The sequence below is a fragment of the Colletotrichum fioriniae genome (genome assembly GCF_027942845.1).
Source record: "Colletotrichum fioriniae strain IMI 355084 chromosome Unknown scaffold_11, whole genome shotgun sequence".
NCBI classification, from domain to species: Eukaryota; Fungi; Ascomycota; class Sordariomycetes; order Glomerellales; family Glomerellaceae; genus Colletotrichum; species Colletotrichum fioriniae.
In genome coordinates this window covers 632,198-657,692 of record NW_027076847.1, presented here as the reverse complement: position 1 = coordinate 657,692, position 25,495 = coordinate 632,198, and the positions used below count along the sequence as shown (strand labels likewise).

General features: G+C 53.3%; 9 protein-coding genes across 9 annotated transcripts; 4 read left to right on the top strand and 5 right to left on the bottom strand.

Annotated features, from left to right (window-relative positions):
* Window positions 1–1,901: 1,901 nt before the first annotated feature.
* RPT3 (26S proteasome regulatory subunit 6B) lies at window positions 1,902–3,281 on the bottom strand (the record flags this gene model as incomplete). The annotated part of the gene is made up of 3 exons (XM_053188743.1): window positions 1,902–2,871; window positions 2,930–3,028; window positions 3,085–3,281. The coding sequence occupies 3 exons, from the start codon at window positions 3,279–3,281 to the stop codon at window positions 1,902–1,904; spliced, it is 1,266 nt and encodes a 421-aa protein (XP_053053509.1).
* An 865-nt stretch (window positions 3,282–4,146) lies between these two features.
* N0V96_008810 (uncharacterized protein) lies at window positions 4,147–4,783 on the top strand (the record flags this gene model as incomplete). The annotated part of the gene is made up of 4 exons (XM_053188742.2): window positions 4,147–4,333; window positions 4,450–4,517; window positions 4,569–4,611; window positions 4,668–4,783. 4 exons carry the CDS (start codon window positions 4,147–4,149, stop codon window positions 4,781–4,783), a joined length of 414 nt encoding a protein of 137 aa, XP_053053508.2.
* Window positions 4,784–7,644: 2,861 nt separating this feature from the next.
* Window positions 7,645–8,533, top strand: N0V96_008809 (uncharacterized protein; the record flags this gene model as incomplete). Its single annotated transcript, XM_053188741.1, has 2 exons — window positions 7,645–7,818; window positions 8,039–8,533. 2 exons carry the CDS (start codon window positions 7,645–7,647, stop codon window positions 8,531–8,533), a joined length of 669 nt encoding a protein of 222 aa, XP_053053507.1.
* Window positions 8,534–8,987: 454 nt separating this feature from the next.
* On the bottom strand, window positions 8,988–10,228 carry SEC14 (cytosolic factor, phosphatidylinositol/phosphatidylcholine transfer protein; the record flags this gene model as incomplete). The annotated part of the gene is made up of 4 exons (XM_053188740.1): window positions 8,988–9,665; window positions 9,731–9,854; window positions 9,917–9,966; window positions 10,052–10,228. The coding sequence occupies 4 exons, from the start codon at window positions 10,226–10,228 to the stop codon at window positions 8,988–8,990; spliced, it is 1,029 nt and encodes a 342-aa protein (XP_053053506.1).
* A 1,125-nt stretch (window positions 10,229–11,353) lies between these two features.
* On the bottom strand, window positions 11,354–12,362 carry PRF1 (peptide chain release factor 1; the record flags this gene model as incomplete). The annotated part of the gene is made up of 6 exons (XM_053188739.1): window positions 11,354–11,470; window positions 11,527–11,652; window positions 11,716–11,814; window positions 11,871–11,982; window positions 12,134–12,259; window positions 12,328–12,362. 6 exons carry the CDS (start codon window positions 12,360–12,362, stop codon window positions 11,354–11,356), a joined length of 615 nt encoding a protein of 204 aa, XP_053053505.1.
* A 978-nt stretch (window positions 12,363–13,340) lies between these two features.
* On the top strand, window positions 13,341–14,483 carry YMC1 (carrier protein ymc1; the record flags this gene model as incomplete). The annotated part of the gene is made up of 2 exons (XM_053188738.1): window positions 13,341–13,443; window positions 13,681–14,483. 2 exons carry the CDS (start codon window positions 13,341–13,343, stop codon window positions 14,481–14,483), a joined length of 906 nt encoding a protein of 301 aa, XP_053053504.1.
* A 249-nt stretch (window positions 14,484–14,732) lies between these two features.
* N0V96_008805 (uncharacterized protein) lies at window positions 14,733–17,205 on the bottom strand (the record flags this gene model as incomplete). Its single annotated transcript, XM_053188737.1, has 3 exons — window positions 14,733–15,152; window positions 15,203–15,252; window positions 15,306–17,205. 3 exons carry the CDS (start codon window positions 17,203–17,205, stop codon window positions 14,733–14,735), a joined length of 2,370 nt encoding a protein of 789 aa, XP_053053503.1.
* Window positions 17,206–20,179: 2,974 nt separating this feature from the next.
* N0V96_008804 (uncharacterized protein) lies at window positions 20,180–21,160 on the top strand (the record flags this gene model as incomplete). Its single annotated transcript, XM_053188736.1, has 4 exons — window positions 20,180–20,207; window positions 20,279–20,347; window positions 20,406–20,733; window positions 20,788–21,160. 4 exons carry the CDS (start codon window positions 20,180–20,182, stop codon window positions 21,158–21,160), a joined length of 798 nt encoding a protein of 265 aa, XP_053053502.1.
* Window positions 21,161–22,233: 1,073 nt separating this feature from the next.
* On the bottom strand, window positions 22,234–25,423 carry N0V96_008803 (uncharacterized protein; the record flags this gene model as incomplete). The annotated part of the gene is made up of 3 exons (XM_053188735.1): window positions 22,234–22,528; window positions 22,586–23,601; window positions 23,651–25,423. 3 exons carry the CDS (start codon window positions 25,421–25,423, stop codon window positions 22,234–22,236), a joined length of 3,084 nt encoding a protein of 1,027 aa, XP_053053501.1.
* Window positions 25,424–25,495: the final 72 nt, after the last annotated feature.

Below are 25,495 nucleotides of genomic sequence, written 5' to 3'. Positions count from 1 at the left end.
TAGGCAGTTGAAATCGCAATCCGTACGAAACATATCAACGTACAAATCACCTACATTCATGGTGTGGCAGGCTTGAATCGGTCTGACCTCACTAACGAAGCAGACACTGCGGCCAGAACCAAAGCAGTAATGGGTAATGATAATCGTAATTACCTTGCCCGCTGCTCGAACAGAGAGGTGGAGAGGAGGGGAAGTGAGGGATTGCAGAGGGACGACGGATATACCCCCCTAATTGAGATGGCAGGCATCTCATTTGCATTGGGACTTTTTGCATTAGCGAACGGCGGCATCGCTTTCTTATCTTTTTTTCCCAAGCGGTTTTCACGACTAAGCAGGCAGGCAGGGCATGACTTTGATAGACTTTGGGATTCTACTTTTTTCTTCTTCTTTTCCTTTTGGCCATGGCTTCATGATTCACGGGTTTTCTTCATGTAATTCCTTCCCTCAGATTCCCCCCGAGAGTAACGACATTAGACTTCACAACGAAAGCTTCTAGGCTCACGTCTGTGGTAAAATTAAAAAAAAAGACACACGGAGGAAAGGAAAAGAAAAAGGAGAACGGAAAAGGGCAAAAGGCAAACAAGGTAAAAGAAGGGAAAGGATTCCGAATCAATAGAAGGGGATTCTCGGATCCGGAAAAGTACTAAGGATAGGGAAAAGGGGGCTTAGCAAAATCCAATATTATCACCCTGAGCAATGAGACTCTGATGACGATGTTGTAATCCATTCTGACCTTCGTTCATTCTTGGTATGTGACTTGTTCACGAGTAGGTAGTTCAAGTATACCTCATATCTTATCCATAAGGGAGGCAAAAAAGAAAGATATAGGTAGGTCGACTGATACGGTAATAGGATCGAGAAGGAAAGATGAGATGTGATGGTGATCCTTTTGTTACCTATCGATTCACCCATCAAGTGGAACCACCTCCCCCTCCCCCTTTTCGATAAGGTATGTCCGGCTGACCATCCGAGTACAATAGAAAGAGACCACAACCGAAACTTTTTCGGATGCTGCCGAATGGTGGACTCCGGTTGTGTTGCTTGACGTAGGTACGGAGTAACGTTTCCTCCAGCACTGTTCCCCGACGACGACGACAACGATGAACAGCCAGTTCTCGGGGCACCTTTTCTTTGTCTTTTGAGCTGTTGGGGGGTCTCTTTTCCCACTCACGTACACACACAGACTCTTAAGATGACATGGAGGAGGTAATGGAAATAAATTAAGCTAATGTCGGAAATCGTAGCACGACCGACACACTTCATATTCTCGCGTTCTTTATCTCAATATTGGGGGGTTTATCTACTACGCTTTGAAATACTTACTACTGAGATTCGACCGCACCGGTTCCCCCTCCTCCCCCTCTCGGCGATTCTTTCAAAGGAGACTAGTAGAAGTTCTGATAGCAACCTAGAAGCTTAACTGGTAAAATAGCTGGAGTAAGATCAGCAGAACCAATCTAAGAACGTATCCGAAACGTTTATCCAGGATGTATGTGTTGGAAGAGGCATGCGTAGTTGAGATCCACGTCATACAAATTCTCATTTCGATGGGCTTAACCGCGTACTTGATTACCTCTGATGGACCTGGCAAAATTAACGGGAGAAAGGAAGCGGTCCTTCAGGACGCAGTCGTTATCGCACATTCTCAAGCACACGAGTGAAACGGATTTAAAAAGCAGGTTTAAACATGTTTTGACGGCAACGAAACTTCTTTATCGAGTGTATTGTGTTGTACAACGCGACGCCAAGCCTCGCCTCCCCGAAGCCTTGTAAAGTCTATCCCTTGCCTTTCCAGCCGTGCCCTTCGTGACATTACATTGCCAGCCTGGCAGCGAGCTCTGTTCATTCCTCCCACGATGCGCCGTTTCCGCCTGCGCCTCCCTCTCGTGGAGACTTGTCGCTTATTTGTAGAAATCAAACTTGTTCTCGTCGCTCGTACCCTTGACCTGGCTTGAGTAGGCGTCCTCCAAATCACTCTGGATGATGTTGTAGCGGTTCTTCCGCACGGCGCGGAGACCAGCCTCCTGCATGATGGCAGCGATGACGGCACCACTGAGAGGGTCGTTGCGAACAATCAAGGAGTCCATGTCGACCTCGGGGGCCAAGCTCATCTTGCTAGCAATGGTGGAGAAAATGAGACGACGCTCGCGTCTATCTCTCAAGCTAGGGAACTCGATCTTTCGGTCCAGACGACCGGGACGGAGAAGGGCAGGGTCGAGGGTATCGGCTCTGTTCGTGGCCATGATGACCTTGACGTTGGCGGTCTGGTCGAAACCGTCCATTTGGTTGAGAAGTTCGAGAAGAATACGCTGAACTTCACGATCGGCACCGGTCTGCGCATCGAAACGTTTCGTCGCAATGGCGTCAATCTCATCAATGAAGATAATGGCGGGGGCGTTCTCGCGGGCCATGCGGAAGACGTCGCGGACCATACGAGGACCCTCACCGAGGTACTTCTGAACGAACTCAGATCCGACAACACGAATGAAGTTGGCCGTCGTCGAGTTCGCCACAGCCTTGACCAGCATCGTCTTGCCTGTTCCCGGAGGACCGTAGAGCAAGACACCGCGAGGGGGGTCGATACCAATCTGCTTGTAGAGGTCGAAATGCGTCAACGGCAGCTCGACAGCCTCGCGGATCTCCTGCTTCTGCATATCCAGACCACCAACATCGGCGTACGTCACATCGGGCTTCTCGTCGGCGCCAAGCATGGCAATGGACGAGTCGGCTTCGGGAGGGAGGATGTCGACGAGGGCGTTGGAGTGGCGGTGGAGGGCGACGGAGGAAGAGGGCTTGAGCTTCTCGCGGTCGAGGGTGGAGAGAATGCGGACGACATAATTCGAACCGGTGGATGACTGTACGATTCCGGTGCTATGATGAGTTAGCATTGTTGAGCTCCCAGTGGGAGCTGTCTGCGGGGTCTGCATACTTCTGGTCGATGGCCTCCATAAACTGCCCAATCACCAAAGGAACACTCTGGATTCGCTTGATCTCCTCTTGAGCCCGGACAAGCTCGCGCTTCAGACTCCTTCACCAGCGGGTCAGCAAATCAGAAGGTACGCATTGATCGTGCGCGTATCAAACCTCTGCTCATCCTTGATGTACTCCTCCTGCAACTGGATGTATTCCAGTTGTCTTTGTAACTTCTTCAATGTGGCATAGTCGTCACCTCCTTCCGTCGCGATACCCTCGAAGTTCTCAATACTAGGGATTGTTGAGGGAGCTGTCTTCTTGTGAGGGGCGACTTGGTTGGCCGGGTTTTCCACCAAGACGTCACCCATTGTGTCGGATATTTAGGAGATATTAAAGGCGTGTGATAAGGACTTTCGGTACTCGAGATGCCTCGAAATTCGTAGAGGATGGGAGTTCGCGGGGGATGGGCGGTGTTGTTGACGATGGCAAGATTGTTGATTCAAGCTGGATGGTGGTGGTGCTTGCTTGCTTGAGCTTGCCTGTAGGCGTCAATCGGATACGCATGCAGCGCAGCCTTTCAGCCCAGCCCAGCTTAGTCAGGAACCTGGTCGGAGCTCTGAGGTCACGTGTCAGAGGAATACCAGGCAGGCCCCCACTGGGCACTCTTTGGTTGATTGATTGGCTCAGCAGATGACCTGGAGCAAGGCGAAGTGCCTGCAGCACGTTACCCAGACTGGAGGCAGCGACGACCTCCGATTGGCTTGAGGCGGGGACACTTACCCCCATGTACTGTGGAGACGGCACAGGATCCCTGCCATGATGATGTGAGGGTCTCTCCCGCAATTCCACTGTTAGAGTCGTCGGTGAGTGTCACCGTCGGTCCTTAGCACGGCCTGCTATTCCGGCACCTATCTCTTATCAACCCCCCCATGGGATGATGTGTTCACCGGCCGGGTGCCTCGTTGGGCCTTCGTCCAGCAAGCCGACCTAGCACTGTACAGTCACAGGCACTCCTTCTCTCCATTCTCGTACCTCTAATCCCACTTCTGACTCCTTCAACATCTGCTTCACTTTGACGCTGCACTGCTTCTCTACCATACATGACCTGCCTTCCAGTGTGCGTTCTCTCGTGCTTCTCCTCGATCTTTCTGACTACTTTCAATCACCCTTGAACTTTATCGTCTCATCTTGCTTGGGGCCTTCCCTCTGTTCCCCTCCGAAACTACATACATCATGTCGTCGTCGATTGCAATCCCGATGACCCCGTCGTCGGCCAACACATATCACCACCACCAGTCACCCCAGGTCCGGGGTGCTGCTAGCTCTTCCTCGTCGACATACTCCAGTTCGCCTCAAACATCTTCCCCGACTTCCATTCAGAAGCGAAAGATGGTACATGAGCGTCGTCCCAGCCTTCTCAGTAAGTCATTCCACGTTACTCTGAATCTACACAGCCCGGACCTGCAGCCTTGCCCGACATGCCTGTCTCGGACTCTGTACATGTCGACTTGGGACCTTTGCTCACATCACGGACAGGCTCCGCCTTGTCGAAGCAGGAAAGCACCGTTATCAACATCGGCGAACCAAACGGAACTCCCCGCCTTGTAAGACCACTTTCGTCCACCTCAGGGAACGAATGCTAACAAGCCACCCAGATCACCTACCTCTCTTCGAGCCAGGGCTTTGCGTGGAACCCAGGTGAGTAAATGTTGCCCCGGCCTCTACTCCTGTTACTTACTGACCACTTTGTCCAGAGATCTTCCTGCCGTCTTATGTCGATTGTGACTACACCCCGCTCGAGAACCGACGGGAGCCCGTACACGAGATCGTCCTCAGCGATGAGGAGATCAACAACATGTTTCCCCAATAACGGCGTCCCTCAGAGACGGCCATGACGCTACACATGAACATCTACGTCCTGAGCGCTTAGACCGACGATTCTCACGAGACACATTTTCTTTCCACATCACGGCGTCCGGCCACGACCTGTACCCCCCCTCCGACTCTTTTACATTATTTATCAGACTGCTTTACGAACGAATCACCACGGCAAAAGGGCCCATGTTCGGTCCGGATACGACCGTGCATGGTAGTACACCAAGTGGAAACACAGTACAAGTCGCATTTCCTTCATCTCGACATCGAGGAGCTATTAGTGGCACCGGCCTTTGGGAATCATTGGGGGAGTTGGGATCGTTTTGGCGAGACGGGTTTCATTGAACCAAGTTGCATTTCTTATCTGTTTGTTGCCGTTTGCTTTTCTTTTGGATTGGGGCGTTCCACGGGATTGCAAGCACATACCCTCCTCGATCGTGTACTATGCCGCCTTTACCGCGGCTTTCCCTTTTCATTGATTTCCCACCAGTTCCATAGTTCAATAGCGTCACAAGGACACTATTCAAGTCAAAAGCCGTCCGCCACCGTGATCCACACAATATCCTGACCTATGGCGTAGATTTGAGCCTATCAAGCATGTTCCTGTCTCTGTCTGTACGAAAGTTCGGGCAGTCAAGGTAGCGTAGGCCGGTCAGGTACCACGTCAGGGTCCACGGGTACCGTCGGAGTAATTGGGCAGACCAGCCGATAACCAACCACCTATCTTGCAGCCACTGAGTGTATGCCTTAGGTACTGAGAGCCCAATGTTCACAATCGTGCAATACGTGCAAACAGTATCATGTCGATCTCGAAAATCGCTGAAACGGGGCCCCCTTCAACTTCTGACTCGAAACCTCAGTTCTCTGGTCACTGTTAGCCCCCATCTCCCGGCGCACTGTCGTCGGTGTGGCCTGTTTGGACGCCATTCCGTCCCAGATGGCGTTCTGAGAAAGAGGGTCCAGTTGGCTCCAGACCGCGGAGGACCGCCAGTACCGCAGGCCCGGCGCTACTGTACCTTCACCGCACACCCGAGGACCAACAACGCCATGGCACCTAAACCCCTTCCAAGCAAAGCAAGCTCCGCTTTCGCTGTAGGCTTTCCCCGTCTTGGGAAGGGAATCCATCTCCCCCCCCCACGTTTGTGACATGGGAATATGGTGGTGTAAGTGCGATGGCATTTGGTGTCCTCTGGTTTTCCTGTGCTCGTTGGGTTCGTGGCCCGAACACTAGAGGCGATGCAGACATATTTACGGCACGATACACCATCTGGAAGAAGAACAGCAAGGTAAGGTCTGGCAAGATGTCCCGGTTTCTTCCCTCGCTGAGCACTGAGGTGTGCCGCACCGTACCGGCTATTTCTCACCTTGAAAGGTAACACGAAACAGCGTCCACCCCAGCTGCATCAACCAGCTGAACCATCCCGTAAACCCTCGCCCCGCAATTTCTCATTGTGAGTGTTCAGCGTACCTCCATATTTACGGACAAGAAACGCAGTGTTGGAAGTCCTTGAGCTACCTTACCCCTTGGTTTTGATTCGATGGTGCGGTAAAATCGTCTTTCCTCTGTACTCCCCCAATGCAGGCCCGTCCCAGTTTCGCAGTCATAGCGCCGAGATGCATCGTCCCAGAGGACCCAAACGGACGGGGGGGGAACGGACGTCCAGCAAAGAATGCCAAGTTTGAGAGTACCTACCGCCATTCAAAGTCGAAAAAGAGTTTGGGCCATTTTGCCTGCGTTTGTGCCACCACCTGTACATACAACAGTCTGTACGGAGTACAGCATGGTATAACCGGTTCGGCCGGGAAGCATAAGGTGTTGGATAAATGTGTATGGGCAGGGAAAGTATGCGATGCTATTTCGAACATGGTGGCCCGGCTGGTGCCGCAAACACACACACACCGTCCGACACCGAACCGTCGTCATTCTTCATGTCTCTCATATATTGACTATTGACGTCGATCCCTTCTCGCCCATCCCTTTGAGCAAGATCCGAACCGTGGGACTGACCTTGTCGCCCCAGGCTCCGGTGCTGCACCTCGTGACCTTGGCGATGATCATATACTTAGTGTACTCACCTTTCCCCTTGCAGCATTCATGCAATGCATGAGGGTAAAGCTGGATGTACTGTGGTAGGTAAAACTAAAATTGGGGGGGGGGGGGTTCTTTGCTGGTGATGCTTGTCCCGCACAGTGCCACCGCCCATCATTCCCTCTCAAAGGTGAACGGAACAGGTCTACTGGTCTGTGTTCCACACCGAACCGTTTGCTGAACCTCCTCGGAGCGACTGTCCGATCTCGGCAGTTCTCGGGGTTGGCTCGACTGGTGTTGCATTGGGATCGATTCAGTTAGGCCGCCTTGAGGTACCTTGGGGTTTGGAATCTGGGGAGCGTCACATGTCGATAAGCAGATAAGATAGAGATGCACTAACATCTGATAAGACCAACTACCTTAGGTAAGTGGGAAAAAGCACAGGTCAGATCGGATGACGGGCTCGACGCGCACCGATGGGGGGGACCGTTGACCGGGGTGAGGTAGTGTCGAACTGGACCGTCCCGTCGTCAAGCAAACCAAGCGCAAGTAAACATCCACAGCGAGGACAAACACATCCCACCACGACTTGACCCCCCACCACCCACGACGCGGCCAAAACGTTCGCGCGCGAGACCAAATCGAACTCGAGGAACACCCCTCCCGAAACGGACAATCAAGAACCATCAACACCAAACCGCGCTTTTCGAAACCTCCAAGATCCCATTCGACGTATTAGTGAAAAAAGGAGAAGGGGGAGGAGAGGGAAAAGTAAAGACCAAAAAGAGAAGAGGCAAAAGAAAGCAGAAACGAAGAAACACAAAGCCATGGAGGACGCCCACAGGAAAATCGAGCTGCAATCCCGCGACGACCTCGCGTATCTGCTCACCAACGTCCGGCGCGCCGCGCAAGAACAGCTCGACAATGCGTTTCCGCACATTGAGGGTAGCAATGCGCAAGAGGACGAGCTGCGGGCGCCTATTGAGCGTCTGGTCAACGAGGTAAGCCCAACGAATTTCGCCTTTACCATGCCCGTGCCGCAAGGCTTCGCCTTTCTTTTGGTCTCGGCAACATTTCTCGACGACGTCGACGTATCTTGCTTCGAGGTTCCTCCTCCCAAAGGCAGAAAGGAAAAGGGAACGAGAGCACTTCTTTTGAAAAGCCATGTTCCAGTCCCAATCCCCAAGATACCGCTAATACTTACCCCCCTCAAAAACACAGTACATCGACAAAACATTCACCTACGCAGCCCCAAACCTCTCCATAAACGGTATGGACACCGACCCGGCAACCTTCCTCTCCAACACAAGCCCCTCGGACGAACCAGAAGAAGCCTACGAACCCTGGGACGCCCGCCTCCGCCAGCGCGTCGAAGACCTCGCGCGCGAAGAAGAAGACCTCCTTAACGAAATTGCCGCCCTCAAAAAAACCGTGCCCGGCGCCATCGCCGCCGCGACGACAAACGAATTCAAAGCCGCCGCCGCGGCGGACGAGGCCGCCTTCGAGGCTGCTAAAAAGGCAAAGGAGGACGAGACGAGGGAGATGGAAGGGCAAGTGCTCCCGCTTGAGACGATGGAAAGGAGGGCCGAGGTCAAGGAGGCGTTTGGCGGCGCGGTAGGCGGGTTGGGGAGGTTGAAGAAGACGATGCCTGCTACTGTTGCCAAGATGGAGAGGGCGAGGGTTGCGGGGGAGTATACTGTGACGGAACGGTCGTAAGGGCGCATTTTATGGCAGAAGTTCTTTCAACCTCATGGGAGTTACGGCGTTGGGAAATTATACCACAATGAAGGGCATCCAGCGAAACAGCTGATGACCCATGGGCAGTGCTTAGTGCATGTGCTGATTGCAGTCTAATAAAGTCTGGAAAGCATAGTGATGATCTCCTTGTTTGTGAATATATCATCCAAATGGATCCACTAATCAAAATGAAAGTATGTATAAAGCGAAATAGCAAAGGTTGCCAGGATCAACACGTGTATGAGCGGTTCTAAGAAAAGATGCTCTTGTTTTTAGGTAGCCACCCCCATCTTCCACCCAACCCAGTGTCTTTCTTCACCTCAAGACACAACACCACATTTGTCAACGCCTTCTCTCTAACTGCTCATCCGGCAGCGCCACTGTCAAATCACAACCTCAATTCCAATGCACGCAATTTTCCTCAGGGCAACGTTTATGCCGCAGCAGGAGCCTTGGCGTCAGCAGTAGCAGCAGCCGCAGGAGCAGCAGCGCCGGCAGCCGGAGCAGTAACGGTCTCGCCGCCCTTGTTCTCAATGACGTCGCCGCCGGCAGTAGCAGCGGCCTTGGCCTCGGGCTTCTGCCACCAGGGCTCCTTAGTCCACTCGGCCTCGTGCCACGGGCCGGCGTCGCTGAGCTGGCAGCCACCCTGGCACTCGCACTTGCCACCAAGGGACTTGGGCAGGTTCTCGGCGGGAATCTGGTTCAGGAGCTCCTTCTGGTAGCCGGAGCCGAGGATGTTGATCTTGGAGACGGTGACGGGATCGAGCCAGCCCTTGACGACGGACCAGACAGTGGAGAAGCCCCAAGGAGCGTTGATCATGTAGAGTTTGCCGAGACGCTCGGGGTAGTAGTTCTGGGAGACAACGGAGGCCTGCTTGACGTAACTGTAGACCTGGGGGACGCGAGTGATGGTGACGCCCTTGAGGTCCATGATGGTGCAGCACGTCTCAACGAGGTGGTTGGATTTGCGGGAGCAGGCGGGGAAGCGGGGGTCGGCGCACTTCTCGTACTCGACGGCCAGGTTGGTCAACATGCGCTCGGCGGTGGTGATCTTGTACATGGCGTTCAGGTCGATGCCACCGAGTTGCTCAATGTAGACGGGGCGGCCATCCTGTGAAGTAATGCGTTAGTGGGTGAATTTACCAAGCAGGTTGTCTTGTTCCTAAGGCGGCGTACCTTGTCGGTCTTGTGGTAGTACTGGGGGTAGAACTTGAACACCTCTTCCTTCTCGGGGTATTCCCAGGTCGGCACGGTGTTGTCGAGCTTGGTCGTTTTCCGCCAGGTCTCGAAATCGACGAACCTAAATCGTATTCGTCAGCTATGTGTTGCACGATCAGATGCGGAAGGCAAGACACCGCTTACATCTGCTTGGCGAGGTTGACATCGAACTTGCGGGCGCGAAGGAAGCGCAGCTATCATTCAGCTGTTAGTACTCTGGATGAGAAACTCGCAGGCATCTCTGCTGCTGCGTGTCTGCCATAAGATGGGAGTGAATACCAGAGTCAGGGTGTCGAGGCGCTTGTCGTAGCCATCCGACTCAAGCATCAGGCGCAGCTGAGCGACCTGGGCCTTTTGCTCGGGGGTGAGGTGGCCAGGGTGACCGTTGGCCGCCGTCGGGGCGACGGTCGGGTAGTCGTACTGGTCGTACTTGGGATCGAGTTCTTGCTGGGACATGGTGGGGGTTTGGTTCTAGGGGTCTTCTCGTTGACGAGGAAAGAAGATCGGTGTAGCTAGAGGGATTTTGCAGAGCTCCCCAAAAAAGAAGAGAGAAAGAGAAAAGGCGGGGTGGAGGAGAGGTTATGGGATTCGGGGACAATAGGACAACGGCAACAAGTTATTTGTCCTGAAGAAAGTTGCCAACCAGGATTGTAGGTGTTTAGGAGAGAAGAGCTGGTTGTGGGGAAAGGTAAGGGAAAGGAAGATCTCTAGCGGGAAAGTAGGGGAGGCTTGGGAAGTCGAATTAAAGTGAACCTGCTGGCAGAATGCCAAAAATCGTCATAGCGACCGGTCCCGCACCGCTGTTGCCCCTGGCCGCCCCTCACGAATTGGGCTCTCCCATCGAACCTAGCCGGCCGTCTACACCGCACTTACGCAGCTACGGACACGCACCCACGGTGCCACGCCTGCCACGGCACCCGCATCTTATTAAGATACGAAGTACGTATGTCCTTCCACCACAGCCCAGCCTTACGTAATGATCTGGAGTTCTACCCACGAGCACCCAGAGCCGCTGTAGATTGGTGTAGTCTGCCACCTCATGCCAAACATCGTCTCAGATCTTAGCTTGCGGGCGTTGTTCTCGGTGGTCATGATTCGGTCACGGTCAGCTGCACCGGGCCAGCGCCGGTGGTATCGAGATGGCGGCTGATCCAATGGCTAAAACTTTCCTTACTAAGTTTAGCTAACCTCGGACGGATTTCTGACAGGTTGGCCACCAGGGATTAAACATCATATGTGCATAGCTATGCTGTGACGATGTACTGGTAGTCTGCGATCTTGCACAGCACTAACGCACACCTCTAGATTCGCTTTCGTGATCGTGACAATGCCATATAGGGGTATCGATAACCGAAGGCCTTCAGCCACGACCTTGAAATTAAATCATCTACGGATACGTGACCCTAGTCGGGATTCGTAAGCTTGCAGGGCTATTGCTTGAACCAACGGCCCAACGATCCGGATGGTGTTGTATAAAATTCAGAGCTCCTGTTTTATGCTGTGCCGTGAAATTGGGCCTGTGCAAGAAGTGGCAGAATATCATCAAGTCGGTTCTTTGTTTGGTATCGAGCTTTTCGCTTTTTAACTGCCAGCCTTATCCTCGTCCTTTTCCTTCTTGATATCCTTTCCTTCTTCCTTGTCTTTCCGCTTTTGAACGACCTCCCAGTTGTATACTCTCGCAATGGCAACTTCCATAGTCTGTGCATGATTAGTATGCGCGATCGAGCCCGTCTCGTCTGGGTGCTAAATGTTACCGTAATTTGCTCTCTCAGGAAATCCAGGTCCTCCTCGCAGTTTGATAAGCTCGTTTTCGCCGTTGATAGCTTGGACTCGAGTAGGGTCTCGGCTTCGTCGACGGGATACGACAACATGACATTTGCCTGTTGTACAGTCAGCCTTCCAAACCCATGGCATCCTCTACTGCGAAGCAGTTATTGTCATACGCCTAGCCAAATGTACACCTCGTCAGTGGGCGGGATCTTTGCTTTGGAGTAAAGCGTATCGTTCAGCTCGAATGTCGTCTCGATCGGTTCATCGTCGTCCTGTCTCTCATGTCAGCGCCTCCTGTCAATAAACGCATCCGTGAGCGGCTGGGTACCTGTCTGAGCTTCAGAAACCGGACAGAGTCGAGCGTCTTCTGGATATCGGGGATCTTGTCGTTCAGTCCAGCCATCCTCTTCTGAAGATTCAGCTCCATGAACTGGTATTTCCTGCGCAGAAGAATGATGTGTTACCAGCTGTTCCCCATGTGCCTAGCCTGGCCTTGCCCTTCCCGGTAGCCTCGTTCGATGCGTCGGATTGAAGTTCTGTTGTGGCATGACAAGCCTACCCATCAGGCGGACCGGCGCGTGGGCGACTCACGAAATCATCTCCTGGAAGTTGCGCATCGTCGGTTCGACATCTTCACGGGTGGTGACGTAGTCCTCGACCTTGTCGACGAACGGCGCCTTGGGGATACCTCGCGGGTTGCTAGGTGTGGCGTCCTTGCTGTGGAGGTGGGTGAAAAAATATGGTCAGCTTGGTGCGCGGCGACGAACGAGGTCGAGGAGACATACACAGCCGTCTCCGGCTTCTTTCCCGCTGCCGACATTGTGAAAATTTGAGCTGATTTTACCTTCAGCGCATCTCTCTGATGTTAGTAGGAACTCGCGATTTTTCGCAACGGTGTGGAGGGGGAGCTGCAGTGACGGTACCGCCCAATCTACGGTGGCCTGTTCACCGAGGTGAGGGGTCAAGGTACATGCTTGGTGGGGTAGTTACCTCACCGAAGGTAGGTACCTAGTCACTAGCCAGCTCTACCTTGGTTAAGGAAGCTAGCTGTCACTCCGGACCATTATAGCAATCGCCAGTCTAACATTCCTTACCTTATGATGGGATCAAAAGCTCTGAAACAAATGACAAATGAAGACGAATACAAGACTCTCGATTGTTTGAATACACATGGTGAGGCTTGGGTGCTAGTAGATGCTTCGGTTACTCGCACTCGACACTAACTTGTAGCATCGAGTTGGAACATAGGGCGATCTCTGAGAGCATTGACGAGCAAGTCTCCATCTCGACAGCGGAGTTGAACTCCTAAAGATCGCACAGGCTTTGAAGGATGACTGAAGGCCTCGCCGGCGACCTCATAACCGCGCTGCCGCGCTTAGCCAGCTTACTCATCAAGGTGAGTATTCACCGCCGCCATAAACAGCTTAGCAATAGCACGCCATGACCGCCCTGCATGTCCCCACAGACAGCTTGCCTTATCTGTGTCTGGGGGGTGGCTTCTTGATAAATAATTCCATTGAGCTTAAACCGGGACAAGTGGTCGCCGATTTCCCTTTCAACCCTCACCGACGAACTTCACCTCCTACGCATTCCCCGAGACCAATTGTCCCCGGCACGCCCTGTGGTCCCTTAAATTCTCAGAGTTCACACTCGCGAGTTGTGAGAATCTCTCTTTTTGAGAAACGGAATTCCCCCAACGGACCTTTTCTGAGGGCGCGCACCGATCAACGGTGGCGGGGCAAAGTGATAGGGAGTGAAAGCTCGGCAAACAGACCGACACGAAAAGGCTAGAGACACGATGGCGGACGCGGCGGTCGAGCCCGAGGTTGTGGGCGGTGCCCTGCAGACGGCCAAGGACCTCTTTTCTGGCGCCGCGGGCGGTGTTGCCCAGGTCTTGCTCGGTAGGTTTTTCAATTGCGCAGAATAATGAGAGGGAGAGAGCTGGCGATGAGATGAGCTTGAGATGCGCTTTTGGAGCCGACTTCGGAATCACAGCCGAACCTCACGCACCAGCGCCTTCAGCTCCCATAACCTCATTCTCACTCAATTCACCCTCATAGAAACCTCACAAAGCTCTGGAAACGATCAGAGTTCCAAATTCATGAAATCAATTGACAAAAGAAGCTAACACCCTGCAGGCCAACCCTTCGACATCGTAAAAGTCCGCCTCCAAACCTCAACAACCCCGACAACGGCCCTCAACGCCGCAACCCAAATCTACAAAAACGAAGGCGCCCTCGCCTTCTACAAGGGAACCCTCACCCCGCTCCTCGGCATCGGCGCCTGCGTCTCCATCCAGTTCGCAGGCTTCCACCAAGCCCGCCGCTTCTTCGAGTCCCGCAACGGCTCCACGGGTCCCCTGTCCTACGCCCAGTACTACGCCTCGGGCGCCTTCGCCGGCGTCGCCAACTCCGTCATCTCAGGCCCCATCGAGCACGTCCGCATCAGGCTGCAAACCCAACCCCACGGCGCCGCCCGTCTCTACTCCGGCCCGCTAGACTGCGTCCGCAAACTCGCCTCCCACGGCGGGGTCTTGAACAACGGCCTCTACCGTGGCGAGGCCGTCACGATCCTCCGTGAGGCGCAGGCCTACGGCGTATGGTTTTTGGCGTTTGAGTGGATGATGAACGCCGACGCGCGGCGCAACGGCATGGACCGCAAGGATATTGCGCCCTACAAGATTGCTTTCTATGGCGGTCTCGCCGGCGAGGCGCTGTGGCTGAGCAGTTATCCCTTTGACGTGATCAAGAGCAAGATGCAGACGGACGGGTTCGGCAAGGAGCAGCGGTACAAGTCGATGCGGGACTGCTTCGCGCAGACGTACCGCGGCGAGGGTTTGCGCGGGTTCTGGAGGGGTATTGTGCCGACGCTGTTGAGGGCTATGCCTGTTAGTGCTGGCACGTTTGCTACGGTCGAGTTGACCATGCGGGCTATCAGCTAAGCTTTTTTTTTCTCTCTCTGAAAATACAAAAAGACGGGAGACGGAATACGTAAGAGAGTACTATTCATCTTGAGATTCATTTACTAGAATATGCACACGCTGGGGTTTTGGCAAAATAGAATCGTTCAGGGTCATGAATTGTCTACGATCTTTCGTAACAGCTTGCTACAGTATGGCATCTGTAATATATCAGTCCCCAGCCTCATTTTCGATTGTGTACATCTGAGCATGCTGCAATGCAAATCCAGTTTATTCCTTATTTTCCACCCTGCGCTGCAAAATATGTCTAGCATTCGCGGGAGTGAGCGTGTCAATGTCCAGCTCTTCCAATAGCTTCTTGGCTTCCGTGTTATCTGTAAACACCCGATCCGTAGCGTCCTTGAGCGATAAAGTGCCCTCTTGCGATTCGTTCGGGAGGTTGAGCAATTTCAGCGCGTCAAACAGACTGCCTAATGACCCTACGCCATTCTGGATATACCTCTCCACAAGAGAGAAGATGGCGTTGACGTCGCGCGTGAACTGGGCGGCACCAAACGCGGTGAAGCTCTGCCTCATCAAAACCTCGCCCCAAAGCAGGTCTTGAAGTTTGTCCAATGCGGAGCGCCACGTCCGCCGGAACGCTGCCGTACCAATAGCCTTGAGTAGGAAATCGAAGTTGCGTTTGAGGATCTGGTCAAAGTCAGGGAAGACGTCAAAAGTTGAGCTGCGGGGAGACCTACTCTCAAGGGCTCGTCGAGCTCCGGCGTAACAGCCAGTTGCGACGGATCAACTGGTACTTGGTCAGTATCGTGCATGATAATGCATCAAGGTTTGGAAACTCACTCTCGGAACCACTGTCACTAATAGTTGTCCAATGCGTCCGTGTCGCGTATGCTCTAAAGGCCTTGTAATGAGAGTCGGCAAGTGCGTTGACCAAGAACTCCTGTGCTGTCTTGCGTCTGAGGCTGTACGCAGCGATTGTCTCATCGAAGAGGACGCCGTCATTGGCCTCAGAGCCGACGGACGCAGAGGTGCGGTCCTTGACCTCTTCGTAACTCATTTCGCCTGACATCCTCGACGTCTCGCCTTCCTTGGTGGCGCGACCCTGCAATTGGTCCCATAGTGTAACGAAGAATTCCTCGTTACCCCAGTCCTTGAGGGTGTTGACAATGTGATCTGCACTGCCGTAGACCTTGCACAGAGACTCAAAACTGCCAGTGCCTTCGAGCGCTGCAAGCTGCTCTTTCGTGACACCGTGCAAAGTTCTGCCAACAGTTGATGTAAGTGCCTGATAGGCCTCGAGAGAACCACGCAGGCGGTCATGGAACTCGTCGAGAATATCGAGTTGAATACCAATCAAGAACCGAATCTTGTGCTTGAAGGCGCGTACTCTCTCGTATTGAGCTGTGATAGACCTCAACAGATCAGTGACGCGCACTGCGCCGAAAGTCGGCTTTGTCTTGCCCGTTACAGCATAATCGTAGTCGATGTTTCGTGCATCGGGACTATCCATGATAGCTTGAAAGCGCTCGAGAGCAAACTCCTTCTCTGCCTGGAACCAAGGCTCGAACCACTGCTCCAAGATCTCAGTTGCCAGGCCAGGCCAACCTTGGTCTGGATCACCGCCGTCGTAGTTGAACCTTGTCCGAATGCTTTCATCGAATGTCATCAACTGACCCATGAAGCTGCTCAAGAAGGCAGGGTTCTTGGCCGTTTCTGCAACCACATTCTGAACCTTCTCTCTCATAACGGGAAGCATGCTGGTGATGAAAGCACAGACCGGATCAACGTATACTAAGCTGTTGCCCGCGGATGTATCACGGAACTTGGCAGCTAGGATGTAACCCAAGTTGTCCCTATAGAAGTCTTCCCACTTTTCAATCGTTGCCAAGAACCAGGGGAAGCAGTGCGATCCAACGGCATCGGGTTTGCTCGTTGGCTTGTCGCTGAGGAAGTGGAAACGGAATTCCGAGATGAAGATTCGTGACATGACATCGAACGAGAGCAAGCTGACGGTGGACTTGCTCAGAATGACCTCGGGAATCTGGAGGTCCAACAACTTTTCAAAGCAGGCGAGCCACTCGTCGTCCATTTCAGAGCTAGGTTCCACCATGGGCCACGACCTTTTGCTGAGAACAGCCTCCAGCTCGCTCGACATTGTCTTCTTCATCTCATCCCATAGCGCATCGGCAACGCTCCGCACATGGTTGACGAGGTGTACTGCCGCATCATCGGCCGGTCCCGAAAGTTCCTCAAGGCGTCTCGACAATTGCTTGAGCTTCGAGTACGGCTCCAGAGCGGCTTTTGGGCTATCGGGGAGGTGGGAGCGAGCTTCGGTCCGCAGATTTTCGACATCTTGTAGCAGCGTCAGGTATTTCTGGGCAAGTTCGATTGTCTGCAGCTTCTTCATAGGCTGTTGTAGCCTCGCGATGGCCTGGTTCGGGGCGTCTGATGCGGCCGCAATCTTGACTCGGACATCGATGCTGTGCTGGAGCTCCTGGAAGTCTTGGATACGCTGCGCGAGGGAGGACTGGCGGTCGCCGGCTGTCTGGCGAGCTTCGTCGAGCTGTTTGATGGCATTGTCGAGCTGAGTCTGGAGCTGGCTACGCTGGACCTCAACGTTTGCGATTAGGGAGTCGAGGTTCTCGAGATCGGTGGTGGATTGGAGCTTGTCGTCGAGGTAATCTTCAACGCGGATATCTAGAGCGCCCGCCTGAGCGCGGTCTCCAAGCTTCGTGCTCATGTCGGGCCAGGCTTTGTTGCAGCTGTTCGCGTACCAAGTGTCATTCTTGAACCTTCACTTTGCGACTGTGGTCTGAACAATGACGTGGAGCTGAGGGAGGACAGCAAGTGGTGGGGCACATGCAATTGAACGGGTATGAGGTTTTTGCACGGTAGAGGCATATTCAGAGAGAGCTAGGCAGCTACAGATGCCTAATCAATATATGCATATATCCGTACATAATTGGAAACCGCATGGTAGCTGTCATGTTTATGGATATCCATGAGCGTTCTGCCATTTTTAGGTGAACTCATATTTGAGGGAGGAATTCTTTCCTGTTGGATGTCAAATTCATCAACGATGTGGTCTTACAAACAACAGGGTATCGACTCAAGCAGTGGGTGCATCCAAGTCTTGGCCATGGCGCAATGACTCTATTTACCAGCCACATATTATTCAGTGACAACGAGGCCGGAGGCCGGCTTCTGCGGTTCCCGAGTAAAGCGACAACCCGGGACTTCTCGTGTGGCTGAAATACTTGTCATCATTAGAAAGAATACTGTGAAGCTTGATCATGTTGTCAGTGAGTCATCACGGGTTCTTCGCTGGCAATTCTAAAGAGGCTGTGATTCCTTCTCTGAAGGATAACCGTCCGGCGTTGAGTCCGTGTAATCGGCAATCGGCTCGCTGAGGCAGGCAAAATATCAGACAGATTGCGTCAATGGCTTGCGAGGCGTATTCCTTCGCGAACAGATCCAGATGATGACAGTTTCCCAATGCCGTTGAAGAAAGTTTCCCTAAGGATGGCAGTGTTGTTGATAGTCGCTGCGCTGGGCGAGGCAAGCACATAGACTCCCGTGATCTGCGCATTTCCGGCAACTCGGGCACCGCAGGCAGACGGCGCTAACATCCGGCGAAGACGGTCAATGCGGACCCGAGAGAGAGAGACAGAAGGAATGGTTGACATTCGACAACCGTGACAGGTGTCTAGATCACAGTCTTGCAGCCACAAGAGGATTGTACTTCACAGGCTGACGGTTTTCGAGCTGAAGAGTGAGATTGACCGCCTAATCGAGCGGTGTGTTCGTGTATCTTACCGCTGCAGAGGCGAAGAGGATGGGACTTTGCATGGTGGGGATGAGAAATCGATGGGTCTCGATGGGAAACACGGAGCCGCCTGGGGTTTCTGCAGTAGATGTATCCGCAAAGCAGGGGAGCTCGACTGCGAATAGCCTCAGCTGTTGTGTAAGAGAGCATGCAAGCTGACCGGTGTAGGCATAATGTGGCAGGGCGCCGAGTGATTGTATCCGTAAAGAACCCGAGGATGATTCTTGGCTGTCATCCGGGACTTTGTGTTTCCAATGCTGTCGCCATGCCAACTGGGGCAAAAGGGCTAGAATCTGTACTTCGCACGTACTTTCGGTGCGCCGTAACAACGCATCACCAAGACTCGACACGAGCGAATGGACGAAATCAAGGAACCAACGTAATGTGCCGGACCCCGGCTTCGGGTCTCATCTCCAATGCAGGAACCGCCGAGATGCCGTCTCGAGTCGAGTCGTGTGCCTGTTGGATTGGGTATGGCGAGGGGCAAGCTTGAAGCAAGCGAAGGACAAACAGGGAAAGCCGCGAGATACAAGAGGAAGCGCGAGCGTTAAAACAGCCCACTTAAGGCAGTTGACAAGGGGTCTTTGAAGAGAACTCTGGACTGTTGAAGTGTCTGATTGCTCTGCTTGGAGCTCGCTCAGCTAAGGTAAAATTGTAAAGGAAGAGAAGCTGAGAATTGGCTGGACCTGACGAGGCTAGACACGCGCAGAGGTTTGGGCTAAAGCTGCGGCCTTAGATTTGACGGGGGACACGGAACGGGGGACCCCTGAAAAGACGTCACCCAGCCACCGGGCTTTTTTTTTGAACCTCTGAGGCCTGTTTCCCGCGCTGGTGGAACCCGTTCTTTCCCACTAAAGCCACTAAAAGCCACAGAAGACGCAGCGAAGGGGCCTCCCCCAGACAACTCTAGCGGGTACGTACCACGTCTCTTAAAGGTATGGCCCCACTCTTCCGCCCTGCTCGCCCAGGAACCGCTGCGACGCTGCAAATCGCCCGGACAACGGCCGCCGTACCAAGAGTAAATAGAGGAGGTTGGCGTAGCTACGTAGCTCCTTCTAACGTACGGATACTGCTCCTAGAGACCTAGACACCAAGCATCGCAACCGCCGCACAGCCTTTCTGACCAAAAAGTGGATGGCAGGACCAATTGCGCATCCTCGTCGACATCTCTTTTTCCCAAACTTGTCACTGCTCCTCTTCTCCAGTCTCCAGACCATCCATACATCCATCGACCTTTTCTTCCCTCCCAGCCATCTGAATATTTCGTTCTGCAGACGTACAAACCTCTCCCGCTCGCCCCGAACCTGCGGGCTTCCCGCTTTCAATTCTGCTTCTGGATCATCATCTGGCAGAGACAAAACTAAGTTCACCCTTCCAACCCTCCTTCTCTCCTCTCCCAGCCATCCCAATATCCGCACCTGCATCTGCATCAAACCACTTCTCTTCCCACCCTTCGAAGACCCGACCCGCACATTCACTTTGACACTTTCACACACTCTCACACTTTTGCATTCTACTCAAGCATCAAAAGTGGAAGTCTGTTTTTGCGTCTGACAATATCCGGAAAGGCTTCACTCTAATCGCAGGTTCCGACACCGTCCCGCATTCCTCGCGGTGTTCTCCAGCAACCCACTATCCTCGATTCTTCAACCATAACCAAGCAACCTTATCGTCTACATTCCATCGAGCCACGAGTTTCCCTCGCTCCGCATTCCCTCCCCGCTCGCGCGATCACTTCCCGCCGACGATAGGGAAAGACACCAAGCGTGCCAACGCTGAGGTGCCAGGACTAGAACCCCTCCGTCGCTCCGCTTCAACGGAGGACGGCGTGGGTCACCAACAAGAGGGCCATTCCTCTCGAGGACTGGAGTGATATCACACAGTCAAGATGCCGAAATTCCAAGTAGGCTGGTATCGTGAGTTATCCCAGCTTTCTGCTCAACGCAACGCAAGAGAGCAAACCCCGACTAACATTTCGCCATCGCAGGGTTCGTACCGTTCCTAGGATACCACCATGTCTTGATGATCTTGATTGCAATCGCCATTATCCTTCTATGTGAGTTATCTAGACCCGCTGCGGGACCTCGCGAGCCATGTGCTAACGATCTTCATAGCTCTACTTTTGGCAGGTTGTTCGTCATCATCACCTTTGATCCCCGACATCTTCCTCCTGTCGCTGTACTATGACCATTACACGGCAGTCCCTTCTACGGCGCAAGTCGATTACAACGTCCACACTGCTATTGAAAACATTGCCGGTGATGCCCGCCTTGCCTGCCGTGTTGGATACTTTGGTATCTGCATCAGCCCGGATGGTGGCAGTTGGCTTTGCAGCAACAATGCCACCGCTCTCGCCAACGAGGTGTCGGTCGACCAGGACCCCCTGAACTTGATTTGGCTTGCCGCTCAATTCAAGGATATGATTGTCTTCCCCTATCTCATGTGAGTTTACCCACACGATCTTTCAGCACAGAAGAGATACTGACAGTCACCCAGCATCATCGCCATCATCTTCGCCTTCGTCTGCTTCCTTCTGCTCGCCACCTTCCCAGGCTGGCATGAGGAGGAGGATTCCGAGGGCTCCGACCGCGAAGTCAAGCCCTTCCCCTCGCGTCCCGTTTCCCAGATTTCGCTGGCCATCATCTTCATCGCCTCCATCTTCGTGTTGGTCTCTGTACTTTGGCAGCACACTGCATCCGTCGCTGCGTCGATTATTGCCCAAGATTTCGGTAACGGTGCTGTCCGCTCTGGTGTCGGTACTTCCGCAATGGTTCTCGGTTGGTTCAGCTTCACTTTGCTCATCATTGTCACCATCGGTTTGTTGGTCATGATTCTCAGCATTCGTGTTCTGAGCCAGATGGTCGATTAAGGAGCCGACGACGGAGAAGATTGAATGAGACGAAACATTTGACGACGATACATGTGTGAAGAAGATGGGCACAAAGTCCTAAGCAAGAGTCGAAGGGGAAAACTTGTACATGGAGGGCTTCTCAAGGAAGGGACATTATTCGGACCCCTTTCGCCATCAGCACATTCATCGTCCAGCACAAAAAAACCATCAGCATCTGGGACATCGGCGTTGTATATCGAGTTTTGCGTTTTTTTCCCTCTCTTTCTGGCTTTCATTCCGGGCCGGCATGGGGCGGCAAGACATTTCGAAATCTTGCCAAAAAGAACCCCTCGTCATTTTTAATGTTGGTTTGCTCACGAGAGCAAAAATGAATATAGATGAGCTCCTTCTCTTTTCAAGAGTAGTGAATGATGCAGCATGCTCGCAACGGAGACGAAACGACACCGAGCAATACGAAAGGGGGGAAATGGGGGAAACGAAGTCGGACGCATGGGAAATGGGGAACGGTCAATGTGTAGGAGTATGTCATCCGCTGTAGATGACGATGAGCAAAGGCATCCGCCCGCAGAGAGACGACACAGATAGGATGAGATGAGTGAAGGAAATGAAATTGAACATGACAAACAAAACCCAAAAACGAACTCTCGATGACCAAGTGATTGAAGTGACATGACAATTGACTCGTGCCCACTCTTACATGGTGTGTGAGCGAACCTGTGTCATGATGACCGTGTTGAGAAAACCCAGTGAAGTGTTAACGATATACTGGGAAAGTACTCTCGTTAAGTAGCATCAACGAATGTTCATTCATTCACTAGAGGATAGAAAGATTCAGGTAGATAGAGCAGCGCAGGCTTGGCCAATTTCATCGCTCATCATTATGCTGCGGACTAGTATTTAGCTACCAGTCCTTTTTAAAAATTTATACAACGAACCATTCTGAGCCCCAGCAAATCAAGCCAAGCAAATCAACACAAGCACGCCGCAACGCCATGGTAGCCACCACCCGTGATATCTTATGCCAAAAAGTCATGCTCTCTGCACCTTCCCCTCCCTCGTACACACACTCAGATTCACACCTTCATCCCGCCTCAAACAGGCCGCTTGAACGGATGCGCCTCGGTGTTGAGCACCCAGTCGTCCAAGCTGACGACATCGGGGGTCGAGAACAAGAGGTAAAAGTATTTGAGCGTCTCGGCGATCCAGAAACTCTCCATCTCGTCCACAGGTTGGGGATCTTCAGACAGGACGTCGTCAATGGCGCTGTTGCCATGCTCGGTACGAGTCGCCTTGATGATGGCTTCCCACATCTTCCATCCCTTCTCCTGCCAAACAGGGTCTCCAGTGATGCGATACATGTACCACACGGATTCGATAGCCTCCGGACTGTAGAAGCGTTAGCCATGCTGAAATTCTGAATGAGAATCAGTGATGATGACTTACCGAAGAATGTAACGCCTGGCGTTGATGTTGACGAAGCCAGGCGGGATCTTCTCGAGCTCCAACTTGTCCTTCACCCACTCCTCGTGTGAGAGCGGCTTCGGATCGGGAACCTCTCCCTCCTCTTCGAACGCGATCTTGCCCACGATACCACCGCTGACGGGTGCATCGTTGGGGACACTGCCGGAGATATCGTCGGTGGCACTCCCAGGGTTGTTCAGGTCAAGTTTGTCCTTCAGAGTGCTGCTAGCGGCCTCCTGAGCAGTTCCCTTTCGAGGGTCTTGAGACACTGGCGGAGCAGGGTCCCTCTTCTTCAAGAGGTGCTCATCGACATTTGAAGGGGACTTGTTCAGACCTGGCTCAGGCGCTGGGTACTCGGTTTTCTCCGCTGATCCTAGCTTCTTTGGCTCATCCTTGGGAACGTGAATATCGTCGAGAGGGTCCTTCTTTTCGACGGGTGACTCCGACTGAATTGTCTCTTCGGTCGACTTCTCCACAGGCTTGTTGCCTCTTTCAGTTGTTTGCTTGCGGAGGGCGTCTTGCTGCTTTTGCTGCTTCTTTTCACGTTGCCTGTCCTCCCACGCCTTGACTTGTGCCTCACGCCAGTCAGCGGACGGGTCGAGGTGCTCCCACCAAAGAGTTTCGTTCCACGGGCAGCTCTTGGTAGACGCGCAGGGCACGACCGAGGCTCCTTCAGGCATGATGCCGGAAGGCATGGTTTCGTATGCCCAGACGCATCCGTCAGTGAGCTTCTTGGCGATCTCAATATCATCGGGTCTGTCAAAAATCTTGCCTCCCAGACCAAACATGCCACCAATGAAGCAGGTGAGGTGAGTCACTTCATACTCAGTTCGCAGGTCGTTTTCAGGGTCACCAGAGGTCGAAACCTTGGCCGAGAAGAGGATATCCCTTTCTTTGGGAACCATAGGTCTGTACAGAAGCCACTTCTTCACAGCCTCGACCGTCTTAATGTGCATCGTCTTGTACTTTTGCTCCAGACCGCCAAGGACGAGATATTCCTACGCAAGTTAGGCTCATTTCCATTACAACTTTTCAAAATCAACTTACCTTGGGGAAATACTCGTAGGTGGAATCTTGGCTACCACCCATGCTGTACTGCTGGTATCCCCAACCACCAGGGGCAAGACCTTGCTTTATGCACTCCCATGAAGACTTGTCAGGTGTTGTAGGAGTAGATGGCCTCCGACCACTGTTACCGGGGTACAAGGGCTGTTCGTTGACCTTGGGCGCTGGGAAGGCCTGCTTGTTATCGATATTTGCATTCTCAACCACAGACTCGCCATTCTTGTCGACACCAACAGCTCGCCTCGCAAGCGGGTTGCTTTCCGGCTCACTACCGTTACCCTTGGCCACAGCAGTTTCCTGGGGCAGAATCGGATCAGTCTCGTCGCGCTTGGCCTCAGCAGCCGCAGGCTCGTGGCCCTGGGGCTCGCTCAATCGAGCAGCGGCCGCACTCGCACTAGCAGCCGCAGCCTGTGCCTCTTGGTAGATGATGGCTTCTGCGGTCCTGTTGCAGCCAGAAGCGTCCAGCTGTTCAGGGAAGATGCCATCAATGGTGGTGCCACGATTCTGGAGGTCCTCGAAAGCGTCGGTAATCCTAGCGATGGCATCGTAGTACTTGTCTTTACCGGTCAATTGGGCGAGGCGTGTGAATTCCATGCTAAGCGAACCCAGTTCGGCCACACCAACGGTCGTAGCTCGGTGTGGCTGGGAAGCATACTCGGGCATCCAATTGTAGTACAAGATGGGCATGCGATTGGGGGTGTCAAAAATGCCCATCAAGATTTCGGCAAGTTCAACGGCCTTGTCCAGCAGTACAGTGTAGCCACCCTCTTTGCCACCGCTCACGTCGTAAGCAGCGAGGAGACCGCCCAAGTATCTGATGGTGGTCTCAAAGACCGGGATGTCACGGCGCGTCGGGCTGTAGGTGAAGTCGATCTCCTTGACGGCCTTGACAGCCTCGGCAAACTCTTCCTTCATGCCCATGATCCAGAGCGTATCAAGACCGTCCACGAGAGTAGCAGCCCAGCCACAGAAGGGATCGCGGTTGCGACCGCTAACGGGGGAAAGCTCATCGTGCATCCAAGCGTACTTGCGATATCCGCCCCATGATCGTAGCATTTCGGCCTTAATCAGTGCTAGGCGCCTTTCGCGCTTGTCTTTGGCAGCCTCGGATTCTGGCTTGAAGTCATATTGGATTTTGGGAATGTCTTTGGGCTTGCCCGTGGGGAGGGGAATAATCTCGTCCGTTGGAATAGGGAAGTGCTCGGAGACCTTGTGCCAGTGGATCTGTGACGTCGAGGTCGACATGCTCTCGGCGATATCAAAGTTGGGTCGGCCGGGAGGTTTCTTGGCATGGAGGTCCTCTTCCAACTCTAGAGGTTTTGTGGGCGCCTTGGTGACCTCGGGCGACTTGGTGGCCTCGACCTCGTCATTGTAGGCATGGATGGAAAGAGTAGGGCCAGAGAGGGTGTTGGTGGGTGCCTTGGCCTTCTCCGTCTTGAGCTGAGGAATCTTGACAGTGGGCTTGGCCGTCTGTTTCTGAGGGTTCTGCTCGGGCTCGTCTTCCTCTTGGTCGTGGGGATGTTCGCTATCGGGGGGCGGCTGGTTGTTGAGGTGCTTGTTGGAAGCGGGATCGTTGGCCTGGGGTGGCTTCGAGGAATCCTTGTGGACATTTTGGCCCTTTTCGGGTTCGCTGGGCTTGATGCTGGTGGATTGACCTGTGGAATCCCATTCAGGGTTCTTGAAGACCTGATACAGCATGAAAACCATAACAACAGCGACAAGAATCACATAACGGCTCCGTCGGCGGGGCATCATGTTTGCGGGCTCGCCGGAGCGAGGCTCTCGTCGCGCGGTGGGGGAGAAGTTGTATTGCTGTCGCGTGCTACA